General features: G+C 40.1%; 1 protein-coding gene across 3 annotated transcripts in view; it reads left to right on the top strand.

The window, feature by feature from the left end:
* Positions 1–16,782, top strand: part of SRPK1 (SRSF protein kinase 1) — a 90,889-nt gene that overhangs the window by 61,343 nt on the left and 12,764 nt on the right. For all 3 annotated transcript variants that reach the window (XM_003278862.4, XM_012503241.2, XM_030802733.1), the window contains one exon: positions 6,931–7,038. In XM_003278862.4, the coding sequence (XP_003278910.2) occupies positions 6,931–7,038 (108 nt within the window). The remainder of the gene's footprint in view (positions 1–6,930; positions 7,039–16,782) is intronic.

The raw sequence follows: 16,782 nt of genomic DNA, 5'->3' as shown, positions 1-16,782 counted from the left end.
GGGTAATTTGTAAATATTTTCTCCCATTCTGTGGGATGTCTCTTCACTTTGTTGTTTTCTTTGCTGTGCAGAAGCTGTTTAACTTCATGTGATCCCATTTGTCCATTTTTGTTTTGGTTGCCTGTGCTCGTGAGGTATTGCTCAAGAAAATTTTTGCCCAGACCAGTGTCCTGGAGATTTTCCCAAATTTTTTCTTGTAGTAGTTTCAAAGTTTGAGATCTTAGATTTCAGTCTTTAATCTATTTTGATATGATTTTTATGTGTTATGAGAGATAGGGATTGAGTTTCATTTTTCTGCATATGGGTATCCAGTTTTCCCAGCAGCATTTTTGACTGTCTATATCTTGAAAAGTTGCTGTAGTTATTTTTGATTGGTTGATCTTTCTACTTAGGGTAAGAGTAGTTTACACACTACAGTTAATGGTGTTATAATATTCTGTGTTTTTCTGTATACTACTACTGGTGAGTTTTGTACCTTCACATGATTACTTATTGCTCGTTAATTAGTTTTTCTTTCTGATTGAAGAAAGATTTTCTTTCTTCTTTAAGATTTCTTGTAAGGACAGGTCTGGTGTTGATAAAATCCCTCAGCCTTTTTTTGAAATCCCTCAGCTTTTGTTTTATGTGGGAAGTCTCCCCTCCCCCTCCCCCTCCCCTCCCCCTCCACCTCCCCCTCCCCATGTATTTGCCTGGGGATCAGTGGGCCTCCTGTATCTGGATGCCTTAACTCTCTTGTTAGACTTGGGAAATTTTTATCTACTGTTTTCTTAAAGAGGTTTTCTAAACTTAAAAAAAAATTATTCATTCATTTAATTAATTAATTATTATTATTTTTTAGAAACAGGGTCTCTGTTGCCCAGGTAGAAATGAGGTGGTGCCATCATAACTTGTTGCAACCTTTAACTCCTGGGCTCAAGCAGTCCTCCTGCCCCAGCCTCCTGAGTAACTGAGACTACGGGCACACACCACCAGGCTCAGCTAATTTTTTTTGTTTCCTTATGTTTATCTGACTAGAATATGTCAGAGGACCTGTCTTCAAGTTCTCAGATTCTTCTGCTTGTTCTAGTCCATTATTGAGGCTTTCGAATGTATTTTGTATTTCCTTGAATAAATTTTTTATTTAATTTATTAATTTATTTGAGACATTGTCTCACTCTGTCACCCAGGCTGGAATGCAGTGGTATGATCACAGCTTACTGCAACTTCAATCTCCTGGGCTCAAGCGATCCTCCTGCCTCAGCCTCCTGAGTAGCTGAGACCCCAGGTGCATGCCAACACACCCAGCTAATTTTTTTTAGTAGAGACAAGGTCTCACGGTGTTGCCCAGGCTTGTCTCAAACTCCTGGGCTCAAGCACCTTAGCCTCCAAAAGTGCTAAGATTACAGTTGTGAGCAACTGTGCCCTGCTTCAGTGAATTTTTTAGTTCTAGAATTTCTGGGGTTTGTTGTTGTTGTTGTTATTGTTGTTGTTTTAAGATATCTGTCACCTTGGTAAATTTCTCATTCATATCTTGAATGGATTTTCTGATTTCCTAGTATTGATTTTCAGATTTCTCTTGCATCTTATTGAGCTTCTTTAAAATCAGTGTTTTGATTTATTTGGCATTTCAAGGAATTCTTTTTTATTGGAATCTGTTGCTGGACAATTGTTGTGGTCCTTTGGTGCTGTCATATTTACTTGTTTATTTATGTTTTCTGTGTCCTTCTGTTGATATCTGCATGTTTGTTGCAGTAGTCACTTGTTCCAATTTTTTTGAAATTGCTTTTGTAGGGGAGAATATTTTTCTGAAGTTGTATATATGTTGTTGGTTAAGTAAGATACTTTTTGATTTTGATTTTGGATACCTCTGGTAGTATGGTTTTTGTATAACTTTTTAGGCAGTACACAGGGTCAGGGGTATCTGCAATTTCCTCTGTGGCTTAGGGTACAGTTTAGGTTGCGGTGAGGTTTTGCTGGGGACTTGGATGCCAACTGAGCCAGTCTTTGGACCCTGATGGTGGCACTAGTGGGCTGAGTGTTCCTGTTTTTAGGCCCCAGAGCAGTTTACGTTGGTTCCAGTGTTAGTGGGTCCTGGAGGGGTGATTCTTGGGTCTCTGACTGGGTATATGGGCAGGTTCTCAAGCCCCTGGGCAGCTGGTATAATGTGGGGGGTGGCAGTTAGAGTGGTGGAGCAACCCTCTGGGACCTAAGCAGTCGTTGTTGTTGTTGTTGTTGTTGTTAGCTGTGATGGGTTGGAGGGGGCTAGTCCCTAGTTTTACAGCCGCCCATAGCAGGGCAGTGGTTATTTTCCTAAGTGTGCTTAGAGAAGCTTGGTCTCTGCTGTTCCTCTCCCAGCTGGGTGGCAGTTGCAGCCATGTCACCCAAGGGCAGCGCATAGCCCAGCTTTAAACTCTCAAAATGGTGCCAGCTGTTGGCCTGTGACTGAGAAGGTAGGTTCCCTCTCAAATGAACAGCATGGGCAAGAAACTGGGGAGTTACCGTACACTCAAGTCTCAGTCTCACAAAAGCCTGTTGTCTTAGGTATGCATAGGAGAGCCTGGTTTTCCTGTCCCTCCTCAGCCAAGTGGCAGCTGCAGCCAGATCAGCCCGAAAGGGCAAGGTGCAACCTAGCATTAAACTCTCAAAATAGCACTTTATGCCTGGGACCAGAGAGGGGAGGGTCCCTCTTAGGCCAGCAGCATGGGGAAGAAGCTGTGGGGAATGTGGTCCGCTCACATCTTGGTCTCACCAGCAGCCCATGGCAGAGTGATAGAGACCCTCCCAGGAGTGCGTGAGAGTGCCTAGCCTCCCCTCTTCTCCTCAGAGCAGTGGAGTGACAGCAGCTGTGTCTGCAGATCCCTGGTATCAAGGCTGTCAAAATGGCACCCAGCTGAAGCCGCTTAGACTCAGATGCCTGTGGGATTCTCTGTGGGTTCCCTGTTTGGAGCAACATCTGTCCAATCTTTAGGCAGTTCTGTGTGTCAGGCCCAAGGCCCTAGTTGGTTCAGGGTTTCTACCATAACCAAGATCATAAAACCCATTTTCAGAATGTGGAATGCTGGGGATTTCTCTCTTACTATATGCCCATGCCAACTTCCTCAAACCCTTTCCTTACTTACTTCTGGTGCTTCCTATCACTTCTCTGGTGAATCTTAGCATTCCTTCCTGGACAATCTGTTCAAAATGTGGGTATCTTCTGACTGTTCTGGTTCCTTTCTGTGGATGAGGCACACACTACCTGTGTCTAGTCAGCCATTTTAAATGTAAGTCAAGTCATATATTCGCTAAACTTTGCAGTGGCTCCTTTCAGAGTGAATACCAAAGTCCTTACCATGGCCCACACACCACCAAGCAAAGAGAGCTTACTCTTCCTTCTGCTTGGAATCCTCTTCACGTACAACTCCTTCATTTTCTTTAAGTTCTTACCCAGATGTCACTTATCAGGGAGCTCTTCCCCTGAACACCTAATGTAATTAACAAACCGCCACTCTCCAAACACTTACACCTTTATCATATTCACTCAGGTATTTGCTCACTCTTCCTTTCTCCCTGTAACTTTTTTTTTCTCCACAACACTTAACACAATCTAATATTATATGTTTATTTGCTTAATAAGCCTCTCACTAGAATGTACATCGTATCACAACAAAGTTTTTCTGGTTTACCGCTGTATCTATATTTAGTACTTAGAACAGTGCCTGGTACAGAGTAAGTACTCAGTAAATATTTTAGCAAATAAATTGTGGAGAAACGTATTGACTCTGTAACAAATATCACACTGTACAAACATCAAATGCTTGCCAGTTTCCTGCCCACACCATGTTTCAAGCTCCTGTGCCTTTATGTTTGGAACATCTTCATGTGTGTTTTCTTACCTATGTGGCATACTTTCTTCCGGTAGAGTCTTCTGTTACTTATATCACAACAGAATTAATCTCTCTTCAACTTTTGTAACAAGCCTAGTCTGTCAATTCATTCACACCCTGTGATAACCCATTAATCCATTCATGAAGGCAGACCCCCTCATGACCCAGTCACCTCTTAAAGGCTTAAAGACCTCTTAGTACTGTTAACATTGGACATTAAGTTTCAATATTAGTTTCAAAGGGGACAAACATTCAAACCATAGCAGCGTCTCTGCATTTAAAATGACTGCGTTCTTGGCTCACCCCTGTAATCCCAGCACTTTGGGAGGCCGAAGCAGGCAGATCACTTGGTCAGGAGATCAAGACCATCCTAGCTAACACAGTGAAACCCCGTCTCTACTAAAAATACAAAAAAAAATTAGCCAGACGTTGTGGCAGGCACCTGTAGTCCCAGCTACTTGGGAGGCAGAGGCAAGAGAATGACGTGAACCCAGGAGGCAGAGCTTGCAGTGAGCCGAGATCGCACCACTGCACTCCAGCCTGGATGACAGAGCGAGACTCCGTCTCAAAAAAAAAAAAAAGACTACATTCTTTTCACCTATTCACTCATTCAGCAAACATACTGGCACATACTCTGATGTAGGCATTAGGACACAGTGGTGAACAATACATGTGTGTTGCACCCCATTGGATTCAGATTGGATTTCACTTCTTGATCTCTTCAGCACATCAACATCTGGCATTCAGTAATGGAATTTTACATAATTTTTAATGAGCTGTATTATTAAACATACAGTCAACTTTTGAACAACATAGGTTTGAACTACACAAGTCCACTTATACACAGATTTTTTTAACCAAACAAGGATCGAAAACAGTATTCGAGGGATGTGAAATGCACATATATGGAGGGCTGGCTTTTTGTGTATTTGAGTTCTGGGCCAACTGTGAAACTTGAGTATGCACAGATTTTATTATACTCGGGGGATTCTGAAACTAATCCCTGAAGTACACTGATGAACCACTGTACTAAGCTTTTTATTCTTTTTTTTTTTTTTTGCTTATCAGTCATGCATGTACACAGTGGGGGAGACAGTGAGTTATATAAGCTTTTATTAAAAAATCTGCCTACTTCTTTCACCAATTTTTCACTCCCCATAACAGTATTTACCTTTATATCACTAATAAATAACAGGTTATAGTACTCCAATTTTGTTTTCAGTGTTATATATTATTTTTTTCCTCCTGGAAAATGGGGCTTATCTAGCACCACAGCACAAATTCCTCATTTCCCCAATGTAATCTAATTTTTGGCTACATGATCATTCCATGTTTATATCATTGAGACTCTAATGCTATTCTCAGCTGAACTGAGCATATATTATGGTTCTTTTTCCTTTCTACATAACATGTTTCATTTGCTTAGTTTTCTTTGTACTGTTGATCACTTAATTCAGTCCCATACTTTTACCCAGTGTTGTAAATACACTTTAATATGTACAGATACATTGAGTGTTCTTTCTACTATTATCTTTCTAAAGTGCTCTGTCCTAGAACGTGGAGTCTTCTAATCTGTGTTCATCTGATTGGGTTGCCCTGTAGGTCTGCTATATTACTGTCATTTGGGATTTCCCTTCACCATCATCCTGGAGATTTGTTTTCTCTATATATATGTCCCCTGTTTTCTGTGTCTCCTATCTTTCTTGGTTTATGTCATCTTTTTTGTAGAGTACATGCAATAAGCAATAGTTTCCTGAGAAAGGGTGTGAGATTGGGTGGGGGAAGGGTGGGATTTGCACATCTGATAGTCTTTATTCTGCTTTCACACTCAGTTGGCTGTGTAGAGAATTCTAGGTTAGAAAACATTTTCTTTCAGAATGTCGTTGCTCCACTGTTTTCTAGTTTCCAGTCTTGATGGTACTAAAGACCGACGCCATTCTGATTCTTGGTCTTTATATGAAACCTTTTCCCCCAGTGGATGTCTGTCAGATAATTTCATAGTGATATGCCTCACTCAGCCTGTTTTCACCTCTCATACTAAAGATTTGATGTGCACTTTCAACATTGAAACTCTGATTCTTTGGTTTTGAATCTTAATTTTTTTTTTTTAGGTGACAAAGTGTCACAGTTAAAAAGAATGATCTTTCAGAAAGCCATATTTATGAATGAAAATAAAATGTCTAGTATGTACTTCAAAATCTGGTGTAGGTGCGGTGGCAGGGTTGGGATACAGTTGAAAATAGACTGGCAATGAGTGGTAATTGCTAGGTGACACTAGTATAATAAATGGCATGGGGTTCATGATTCTTTCTACTTTTGTATATATTTGAAATTTTCCATGATAAAAAATAAATGAATAATGAAGGAAAAAAGAAGCTTAGTATGAGTCATATACAGGAAACAAAATTCAAATATTCAAATGTTGATAGGAAAGTGTGGAAGACAATTCTCTAATCCTGTTGAAATTTAAAAACAGGGAACAGTATTTGTGAAAAGAGGAAATTACTCAGAGAAAACTTCAGGTAGAAAACTAGTATAGACCAGGGCTTCAAAGGGTACTAGATGAAATTTGACCAAAAGAGCAAAAAGTACTCTAGGTAGAACATCAATATCCCAATAAAGGCACAGAAAGATACTTATTAAAGACAAGTATAGTAAATTGTAAGGTTAAAGAGTTTGGATTCCTTGGTGTGGTAGCTCACGCCTGTAATCCCAGCACTTTGGGAGGCCAAGGCGGTTAGATCACTTGAGCCCAGGAGTTTGAGTCCAGCATGGGCAACATAGCGAGACCCCATCTTTACTAAAACAATTTTTAAAAAGAAAAAAGCTGGTGTTGTTTCCTAGACCTGTGTATCTATATTAAGTTTAGGCTCATTTGTTTGTAAAAATAATTTGGAGTAGCTGTGTGTAAGGCAAAGGATTGTTGAAGCTAATAACATAAAAATGTTGTTTAAGAAATAAGCAAAGTGAGAACTTTGGTTTGGGGAAAACTTCAGAAAGTTTATTTTCATCTCCATTATTAAGCAGTATTGACTTGTTACTTTTTAGAATGAAGTTTAAAATATTATTTCCTTCATTTTCTCAGCACAAACATTTCACTGAAGATATTCAAACAAGGCAATATCGTTCCTTGGAAGTTCTAATAGGATCTGGCTATAATACCCCTGCTGACATTTGGAGCACGGCATGCATGGTAATGTTTTTTCCCCTTGGCTTTCACTTGTTAAGTGGTACATATCTTGCCCTGTTTGCTAATTTCAGTAAACCAGCAAATTAACTAGCAGAAAAGAACGTAACACAGATGATTTACCATAGGTATTCTAAATTCTATGTCTAGAGAGGTCCGAATTCAAAAACCTATCTGGCATTTCATTTGGTTACTGCCAAGTTCCTGTTAGGTGAAGGAACCAACAGTTTCTTACTACAGATTGTTGGGGGAAAAAATAATGAAAACAACTACTAAGAGGTGTTGTTGGTTTTGATTAGGAGATTACAAATATCTTTGCATTTTTAGCACTCATCTATTTTCAGACCAAAGAAACCCCTGGAAACTGCTTCATTTTGTACAATTCAGCAGCTCCTCAGATTCTTTGCAGCTGGCTCCCAAGATGTGAATCCCAATCATTCATAGATTCATAAATGGCTATTTTGCCCCTGGCAAGCAACTGTTCCAGTGGTCAGATTTAGTTGATGATAAATGATTTCCTACTAATAGCCTCATGTTGGAATGTGTTACATTGTTTCTTAAAATGTATTATACTCCTTAATAACTTTAATCACCACAATTTCTAATCATGTTTGTTTACTTGTTTCTCTTCTATGTTGTAAGCCCCATATTGTCAGGAATCATGGCTGTTATGTATAACTGTCTGGATTCATTGCCTGACACATTTTGAGTGATTGCTTACAATGTAATTCCGATGCTAACTACCCAGATTTATCACAGACTTCATAGGTTAAGAGCATGGTTCCCCACAAGATTGCCCTCACTTCAAACACTAACCACAAGCCTCACGATCCACAAGCCACCTGCACTTCTAATCAACTGGCTACAAATTAAGAGGTTTGCATTACCCCCTCAGAAAGTGCTAAGCTTGCTATAGTTTTATTATAAAGAATACAAATCAGGCCAGGTGCAGTGGCTCACGCTTGTAATCCCAGCACTTTGGGAGGCCGAGGCGGGCGGATCACGAGGTCAGGAGATCAAGACCATGGTGAAACCCCGTCTCTACTAAAAATACAAAAAATTAGCCAGGTGTGGTGGCGGGCGCCTGTAGTCCCAGCTACTCAGAGAGGCTGAGGCAGGAGAATGGCGTGAACCCGGGAGGCGGAGCTTGCAGTGAGCCGAGATTGCACCACTGCACTCCAGCCTGGGCGACAGAGCAAGACTCCGTCTCAAAAAAATAAATAAATAAATAAAAATAAAGAATACAAACCAGGACACATAGGGGAAAGTCTGAGAGGGTACTAAACATGAAGCTTCTGTGTCCTCAGGACTTTCACCCTCCTGGCACATTGATGTGTGTCACCACCGAGGGATGCTCGCCCAAGCTCCAAGTGTTTGGAGTTTTATTGAGATGTAATTAATAAGGTATTGATTTAATCATTGGCCATGTGATTGAGCTCAGTCTTCAAGCTTTCCCTCCCTTCCCTGGAGGTTGGGAAGTTGGAAAGCCCCAATCCTCTGATCATGTGGTTGGTCTTTCCCGTATGTCCAACCTTCATCTTAAAACTATACAGGGGCTCGCCACGGTGGCTCATGCCTGTAATCCCAGCATTTTGGGAGGCCGAGGCAGGTGGATCACTTGAGGTCAGGAGTTCGAGACCAGCCTGACCAACATGATGAAACCCTGTCTCTACTAAAAATTAGCCAGACGTGGTGGTGCATGCCTATAATCCCAGCTACTTGGGAGGCTGAGGCAGGAGAATCGCTTGAACCTGGGAAGCAGAGGTTGCAGTGAGCCAAGATCGCACCATTGCACTCCAGCCTAGGCAACAAGAATGAAACATCGAAAAAACCAACTATATAGGGCCCCAACGTGAGTCACTTTGTTAATATAAACTTAGATATGGTCCAAGAGACCCATCATGGATAAAGACACCTAGCACTTGGAAATTCCAAGGGTTTAGAGACTTCCTACCAGGAAAAAGGGACATAGACCAATTTCTTCATTATTCAGTAGTGTTTAATAATTATTTGTAGACTACCTAATGAATGAACAGAAACATATTATGCTCTCATTTCAAGTAACATTTAATATTCACAGGCAACTCTGGGAAAAACTTGAGAAAGAGGACAGATAACAATTCCAACCTGTTTTAAGTCATCGATTTCTTGCTGTCTACATTCCTGAAAAACTTTGTCTTCAAAGCTAATAGAGATGATACCATGTTGTTAATGTGGCATGACCTTATAAAGCACTTTGTTGTGGCATATTACTGGTTTTTTTTTTTTTTCTGAGATGGAGTCTTGCTCTGTCGCCCAGGCTGGAGAACAGTGGCACGATCTTGGCTCACTGCAAGCTCCGCCTCCCGGGTTCACGCCATCCTCCTGCCTCAGCCTCCCGAGTAGCTGGGACTACAGGCATCCACCACCATGCCCGGCTAATTTTTTGTATTTTTAGTAGAGATGGGGTTTCACCGTGTTAGCCAGGATGGTCTTGATCCCCTGACCTTGTGATCCGCCCACTTCGGCCTCCCAAAATGCTGGGATTACAGGCGTGAGCCACTGTGCTGGGCCCATATCATTGGTCTTTAAAGCTGGTGGACTGTCTGAAGTAAGGTTTTAATATTGTTGCACAAAATGAAAGAATATTGGAATAAAATCTCAGGCTTCTTTCTTGCCACACTTTAAAGCTTTGCATTTTGAGGAATTTTGTTTGAGTTGATTTGCTATAGAAAATCATAAATGATAGAGATGCCACCAGCTATAAAGTGTAGCTGGTTAATAGATGGCATCTGATTTATTAAAATATGGATTTGCTAAGATGTAGTTTTTAGTAGTGGATTAGTTGTTTACTGTAAGAAAATGACTTTTTTTTTTCTTATTCCACATTTCTATTTTGTTTGGGGGCAGTAGATCCTGCTTGATATTTAATAAAGCATTTCTAATGTCAGGCTTGAGAAGTAAGGCTGAAAGATAAAGGCGTAATTAATCTCACCTCATAGTTCTGGACCCACTCACATGTCAGAATTTTCTTGACCAAGGAATGGAAGGTACTTACCTGACATGAGACAATATCATGAAAAATTGAGCCCCATTTGATCCTCAAATTTTTATTTTGCTAGTCGACATAGAAAAACAAAATGTTGCTTTAAATTTGATCATAAAGCAAAAATTCTGGAATATCAGAAGTGCCTGAAGAGATGGATCATCCTGCATCCAATGTAATTAATTGATGGAAAGATTAGGACCCTCTCTGAGAGGTAATGAGATGGAACAAGTTGAGATTGCCTCTACATTGATGATTGAGGAATAGTTAGAAGGGCAGTTATAAAAAGGGAAAAGGGGGCCCAGGTGCGGTGGCTTATACTTGTAATTCCAGCACTTTGGGAGGCTGAGGCAGGCAGATTACTTGAGGCCAGGAGTTCGAGACTAGCCTAGCCAACATGGAGAAATCCTGTCTCTACTAAAAATACAAAAATTAGTTGGCCATGGTGGCACATGCCTGTAACCTCAGCTACTCAGGAGGCTGAGACACAAGAATCATTTGAACCTGGGAGGCAGAGGCTGCAGTTAGCCGAGATCACACCACTGCACCCCAGCCTGGACAACAGAGCAAGACTCCGTTTCAAAAAAAACAAAAAAAGGGGGAAAGGGGAAAGTATTTGTGAAGAACACGACAGAGTGAGACTGTCTCAAAAAAAAAAAAGAGCAATCTCCGAATGTTGGAGTCAGGACAGGTAGGATCATAACTGGCAGGATGAGATTATCTTCTTCTCTGGCCTTTGAATGTCCTTCCTCCTGCTGTGGGAAAGTATGTTTGTAGTCCCCACTTGTCTTCCTTTTCTGGTAAATTCTTCTTTTGAAGTGATTGCTTTCTGGGATATGTTCCTTTTCTTCACCGTTTGCTCTCTGAAATTCAGGGCAGGATTTGTGGGGCTCCCACTGGCACTTGTGAGAGGTTCTGGGAGTATAGCTACACATATTTAGGACATGGGGTGAAGTGCATGTCTTTGTAAACCCCAGAAGTTGGCCAATTACTAATCAAGGGAAAGATTAGGGAAAAAACTAGAGAATATGCAGTCATCCCTTAATGTCCTCAGGGGATTGATTCTAAGACCCCTTGCAGATACCAAAATCCACAAGTACTTTACATAAAATGGCATAGTGTTTGCATATAACATATATAACCGTATGGCCTCTGTATACTTAAATTGTTTCTAGATTACTTATAATACCTAATATAATATAAATGCTATGTGAAGTTGTTATACCATATTTTTTTAACTTCGTTTTTTTGTTGTCGTTGTTCCATTTTGTTTTTTAGGGATGGGGTCTTGCTCTGTTGCCCAGGCTGGAGTGCAGCTATTCCACTCAAAATCCTATTTTCTTTCCCTAGTCTTGTGAAGCTCATACTTACCTTGGACCTTTGGATGTGCTTTCTCCTTCACCTTATGCAGGTCTTTGTTCAACATAATCTCTTTAGAGATATCTTCCTGACGACTTTACCTGAAGTAACCCCCACTTTATCACTTTTCTTTGTCACATAGAACTTGTCACTCCCTGAGATACATGGGTTTTTTTTTTTGTTTGCTTTCTATATGAGGCAGGGAAATTGTCTATGATTCTTAAATAGGAAAGGGATATGTGCAGTAGACATACGCATTTTGGAAAAGTTCTTCAGCAATTCTTACGTACATCTTTGATATAGAACCATTTATTTGCTTTGATTAATATAATTTACAGCTGTGTTAAGACTGGAAAAACTCTACTTTTAAAGCTGGAAGTGAGTGGGTAGAACGTATTTAGTAACAACAAAAAAGCTGATAACTGAACTCTGGAGTTTCCCAGCCGTCCTTTTTGATCTGTGGCTATTGTAACCCTCTTTCGGCCTTTCTAGTGCTGCAACATTGCTTCCTTGCTGTTAAGACATCTTTCTTTTGCTTCATTCCCCTGCCGTTGGTTGTTTGCAGAGCACTAAACACTAGGACTGGGTACTTAATTATATTACTTCTCCATATCTAAGAGGAGCAGTAAGTAGACTTCTAAACAAAATTTGAACAAAACTTGGCATATCTGGTTTGAAATGAGTTTCAAAGCCACCTTCAACTTAGTATCTTCATGATTTGAGCAATTAAACATGGTTAGTAGCAGAAATGAGGTACGAATGATACTCGTCAGATGTTTCTAGAAATATTGTTATAGTTAAAACTAAATTTCCTTTTTCCCATTTTTTTCTTTTTTGACTCTTTAATCATCATCTCCCCATTATCTTCACCCCCCAGCCTCTGTAACCACCATTCTGCTCTCTGCTTCTATGAGTTAAATTGTTTTAGATTTCACATATAAGTGAGAGTGTTGCAGTATTTGTCTTTCTGTGCCTGGCTTATTGCACTTCATAATATGTTTTCCAGTTCCATCCATGTCACTGCAAATGACTGAATTTCCATCTTGTTTTTAAGGCTGAATTCCATTCCATTCCATTGTGTATACAAGTTGAATATCCCTAATCTGAAACACTTGGTACCAGTTTCAGTTTGGGGAACTTTTTAGATTTTGCAATATTTGCAGAATACATACTGGCTGAACATTTCTAATCCAAAAATCTAAACTTCGAAATGCTCCAAATGAGCATTTCCTTTGCGTGTCATGTCAGTTTTGGATTTTGGAGCAATCTTTATATACCACATTTTATTGTCTGTTTATCTGATCTGTATAGACTCAACTTAGATTGATTTTAAAATCAACTTAGGTTGATTCCATAACTTGACTATTGTGAACAGTGCTGCAGTGAACATGGGAATGCAGACATCACTTAGACAAACTGATTTTAAATCTTTGAGGTAAATATCCAGAAGTGGGATTGCTGGATCATATGGTAACTCTAGTTTTAGATTTTTAAAGAACCTCCATATAGTTTTCCATGAGGCTTGTAGTAATTTGCATTCCCACCAACGGCGTTCAAGACTTCCCTTTGCTCCACATCCTCAACAACACTAAATATTTCGTCTTTGTGATAACAGCCATTCTGATAGATATGAAATGATATCTCATTTTGATTTTAATTTGCATTTTCCTAATGATTAATGAAGTTGAGCTTTTTTTTTTAATAGATCTGTTGGCCATTTGTGTGTCTTCATTTCAGAAATGTTTATTTAGGTCCTTGGCCTGTTTTTTAATTGGGTTGTTTTTTTTGTTTGTTTTCTTGCTATTGAGTTCCATATTATTTTGGATATTAACCCCTATCAAATGTATAGCATGCAAATATTTTTTCCCAACCCATAGGTTATCTCTTCACACTATTGTTTTCCTTTGCTGTACAGAAGTTTTTTAGTTTGATGTTATCCCATTTGTCTGTATTCGCTTTTGCTCCCTGGGCTTTTGGGGTCAAATCCAAAAAAAATAATTGCTCAGACCAATGTCAGTGGGTTTCCCCCTGTTTTCTTCTGGTAGTTTTTCAGTTTCAGGTCTTATTAAGTCTTTCATCCATTTTGATTTTTGTATTCGGAGTGAGATGAGGGTCCAGTTTCATTCTTTTTATATCCAGTTTTTTCAACACCATTTATTGAAGAGACTATCCTTTTCCCATTCTGTATTTTTGGCAATTTTGTCAAAGATCACTTGACCATACATGCGTGGGTTCATTTCTGGGCTCTCTATATTGTTCCTTTGGTCTATGCATCTGCTTTTTTTGCCAGGACCATGCTGTTTTAATTACTATAGCTTTGTAGTATAGTTTGAAATCAGGTGGTTTGATGCCTCCAGCTTTGTTTTTGTTTTGAGACAGGGTCTCATACTGGCACTCAGGCTGGAGTGCAGTGGCTCAATCACTGCTCTCTTCAGCCTCTGCTTCCTGGGCTGAAGTGATCCTCCCACCTCAGCCTCCCAAGTAGCTGGGACTACAGGTGCGCCCCACCACATCCAACTATTTTTGTATTTTTGTAGAGGTGGTGTCTCCCTGTGTTGCCCAGGCTGGTCTCAAAACTCCTGAGCTCCAGTGATCTGCCCGCTTCAGCCTCCCAAAGTGCTGGGATTACAGGCATGAGCCACCATGCCCAGCCCAGCTTTCTTCTTTGTGCTCATGATTGCCTTGGCTATTTGGGATGTTTTGTGATTCCATGTGAATTTTAGGATGTTTTTTCTATTTCTATGAAGTATAATATTGGAATTGTGATAGGAATTGCATTGAATCTGATAGATCACTTTGAGTAGTACAGACATTTTAACAATAGTAAGGCCGGGCACAGTGGCTCACACCTGTAGTCCCAGCATTTTGGGAGGCCAAGGCATATGGATTGTGTGAGACCAGCCTGGGCAACATGGCAAAATCTCATCTCTACAAATAATTTAAAAATTAGCCAAATGTGGTGGTGCATGCTACTTGGGAGGCTGAGGTGGAGAATCACCTGAGGCTGGGAGGCAGAGGTTACAGTAAGCCGAGATTACACCACTACAGTCCAGCCTGGATCACAGAGCAAGACCCTGTCTCAAAAATAAAATAAAAATAAATCTTCCAAACCATGAACATAAGATATATTTTCATTTATTTGTGTCTTCAATTTCTTTTATCAGCATTTTATAGTTTTCAGTGTACAAGTCTTTTACCTCCGTGGTTAAATATGTTTCTAAGTATTTTTTTTTTTTTTTGTAGCTATTGTAAGTGGGATTGTTCTCTCGGTTTATTTTTCAGATAGTTGTTAGTTTACAGAAGTGCTGCTGATTTTGTGTGTTGATTTTGTATCCTGCAACTTTACTGTATTTGTTTATTAGTTCTAATGGGTTTTTGGTGGAGTCTTTAGGGTTTTCTATATATAGGATCATGTCAGGCCAGGCTTGGTGGCTTATGCCTGTAATCCCAGCACTTTGGAAAGCTGAGGCAAGAGGATCACTGGAGCTCAGGAGTTGAGACCAGCCTGGATAACATAGCGAGACCCCATTTCTACCAAAAGAAATGAAAAAATTAGCCAGATGTGGTGGCACATACCTGTAGTTTCAGCTACTTGGGAGGCTGAGGCAGGAGGATCACTTGAGCCCAGGAGTTGAGGATACCACAAGCCATGATTGTGCCACTGCACTCCATCCTGGATGACAGAGCAAGACTCCATCTTGCCAAAAAAAAGTTATGTAATTAGCTAACTGACATTTGTACTTCTTTTTCTATTTGGCTGCCTTTTAATTGCTCTAGTAAGGACTGCTAATACTACAATACTATGTTGAATAGAAGTGGGGAGAGTCTTGTTCCAGATTTTAGAGGAAAAGCTTTCAGTTTTTCACCATTGAGTATAATGTTAGCTGTGGCTTTCTTAAATATGGCCTTTATTGTGTTGAGGTACATTCCTTCTATACCTAATTGTGTGAGCATTTTTATCATGAAAGGATGCTGAATTTTGTCACATGCATTTTCTGCATCTAATACGATGATCATAGGGTTTTTGTCTTTTTTTTGGCAGTAGCAGGGGCAGTTTGAGACAGATTGCTATTAGTTCTTCGTTAAGTGTTTGGTAGAATTCAGCAGTGAAGCCAGGTCCTGGGCTTTTCTTTGATGGGAGACTTCTTATTACAGATTTAATCTCTTGTTTCTATTTCTTCATGGTTCAATCTTCATAGATTATATTGTCAAAGAATTTTTCCATTTTTTCTAGGTTATCCAATCTGTTGCCATATGATTGTGCATAGTAGTCTCTTATCCTTTGTAGTTCTGTGATATTCATTATAAAGTCTCCTCTTTCATTTCTTCATTTCTGATTTTTTGAGTCTTTTTTTTTTTTTTTTTTTTTTTTTGGAGACAGGGTCTCACTCTGTCACGCAGGATGCAGGTTTGCAGGTTGGAGTGCAGTAGTACAATCTCGGCTCACCCTCCTGAGTAGCTGGGACCACAGGCATGTGCCACCATGCCTAGCTAATTTTTTTGTATTTTTGGTAGAGACAGGGTTCACCATGTTGCCCAGGCTGGTCTCGAACTCCTGAGCACAAGTAATCCACCTGCCTCAGCCTCCCAAAGTGCTGGGATTACAGGCATGAGCCACTGCGCCTGGCCTATATTCAAATTTTTATACAACATATCTTTAGATTTCTTTTTTCCTTAAGAGATGGGATCTCACTGTATTTCCCAGGCTGGTCTTGAACTCCTGGGCTCAAGCAATCCTCCCGCCTTGGCCTCCCAAAGTGCTGGGACTACAGGTGTAAGCCACCCTACCTGGCCTCTTTAGAACTTTTTTATCTTTCAAAACTGAAACTCTATATACCACTGAAGAAAAACTCCTTGTTTCCCTTTTCCCCTATTCTTTGGCCACCTTTTTAATTTAAAACAGACTTTATTGTTCCAGCCTCCAGCCCTGCTCTGGAATTTTACTTCCCTTTGGTATAGATTGTCGAAGACAGGAAATTTGAATCATCTGTTAATTCCTTTTTTCTAAAATAACATATCCAGCACTTCAGCCCTTCTTAATGTGGTCAAACCTGGGGTCAAGATAAGGGCCCTTAAGTTAATACATTGAGCACACCTGCATCTCTGCAGAAGGACAAGCATCAGGACTCTGACTTGTCTTCCTCACTTTGAGACAGCCATTGGCCAGCCCATTGATACAGATGATGGACATGTTACTTTATAGAAACAGCTCTTACCTGAAAGTCCTCATTTTCTGTTTGGTAATCACTCCTTGGCATTCTGACCACACACAAGCACGTTGCTTATGAAATGCTAGATTGCCCCTTAAGCTGTGTCAGTATTCCTTTCTGCTACCTAGAGTTTGCAATTTACTTCTGGATCTGAAT

The sequence above is a fragment of the Nomascus leucogenys genome, chromosome 22a (genome assembly GCF_006542625.1).
Source record: "Nomascus leucogenys isolate Asia chromosome 22a, Asia_NLE_v1, whole genome shotgun sequence".
In the NCBI taxonomy this organism is placed as follows: domain Eukaryota; kingdom Metazoa; phylum Chordata; class Mammalia; order Primates; family Hylobatidae; genus Nomascus; species Nomascus leucogenys.
This window is presented reverse-complemented; position numbering and strand designations above follow the sequence as displayed.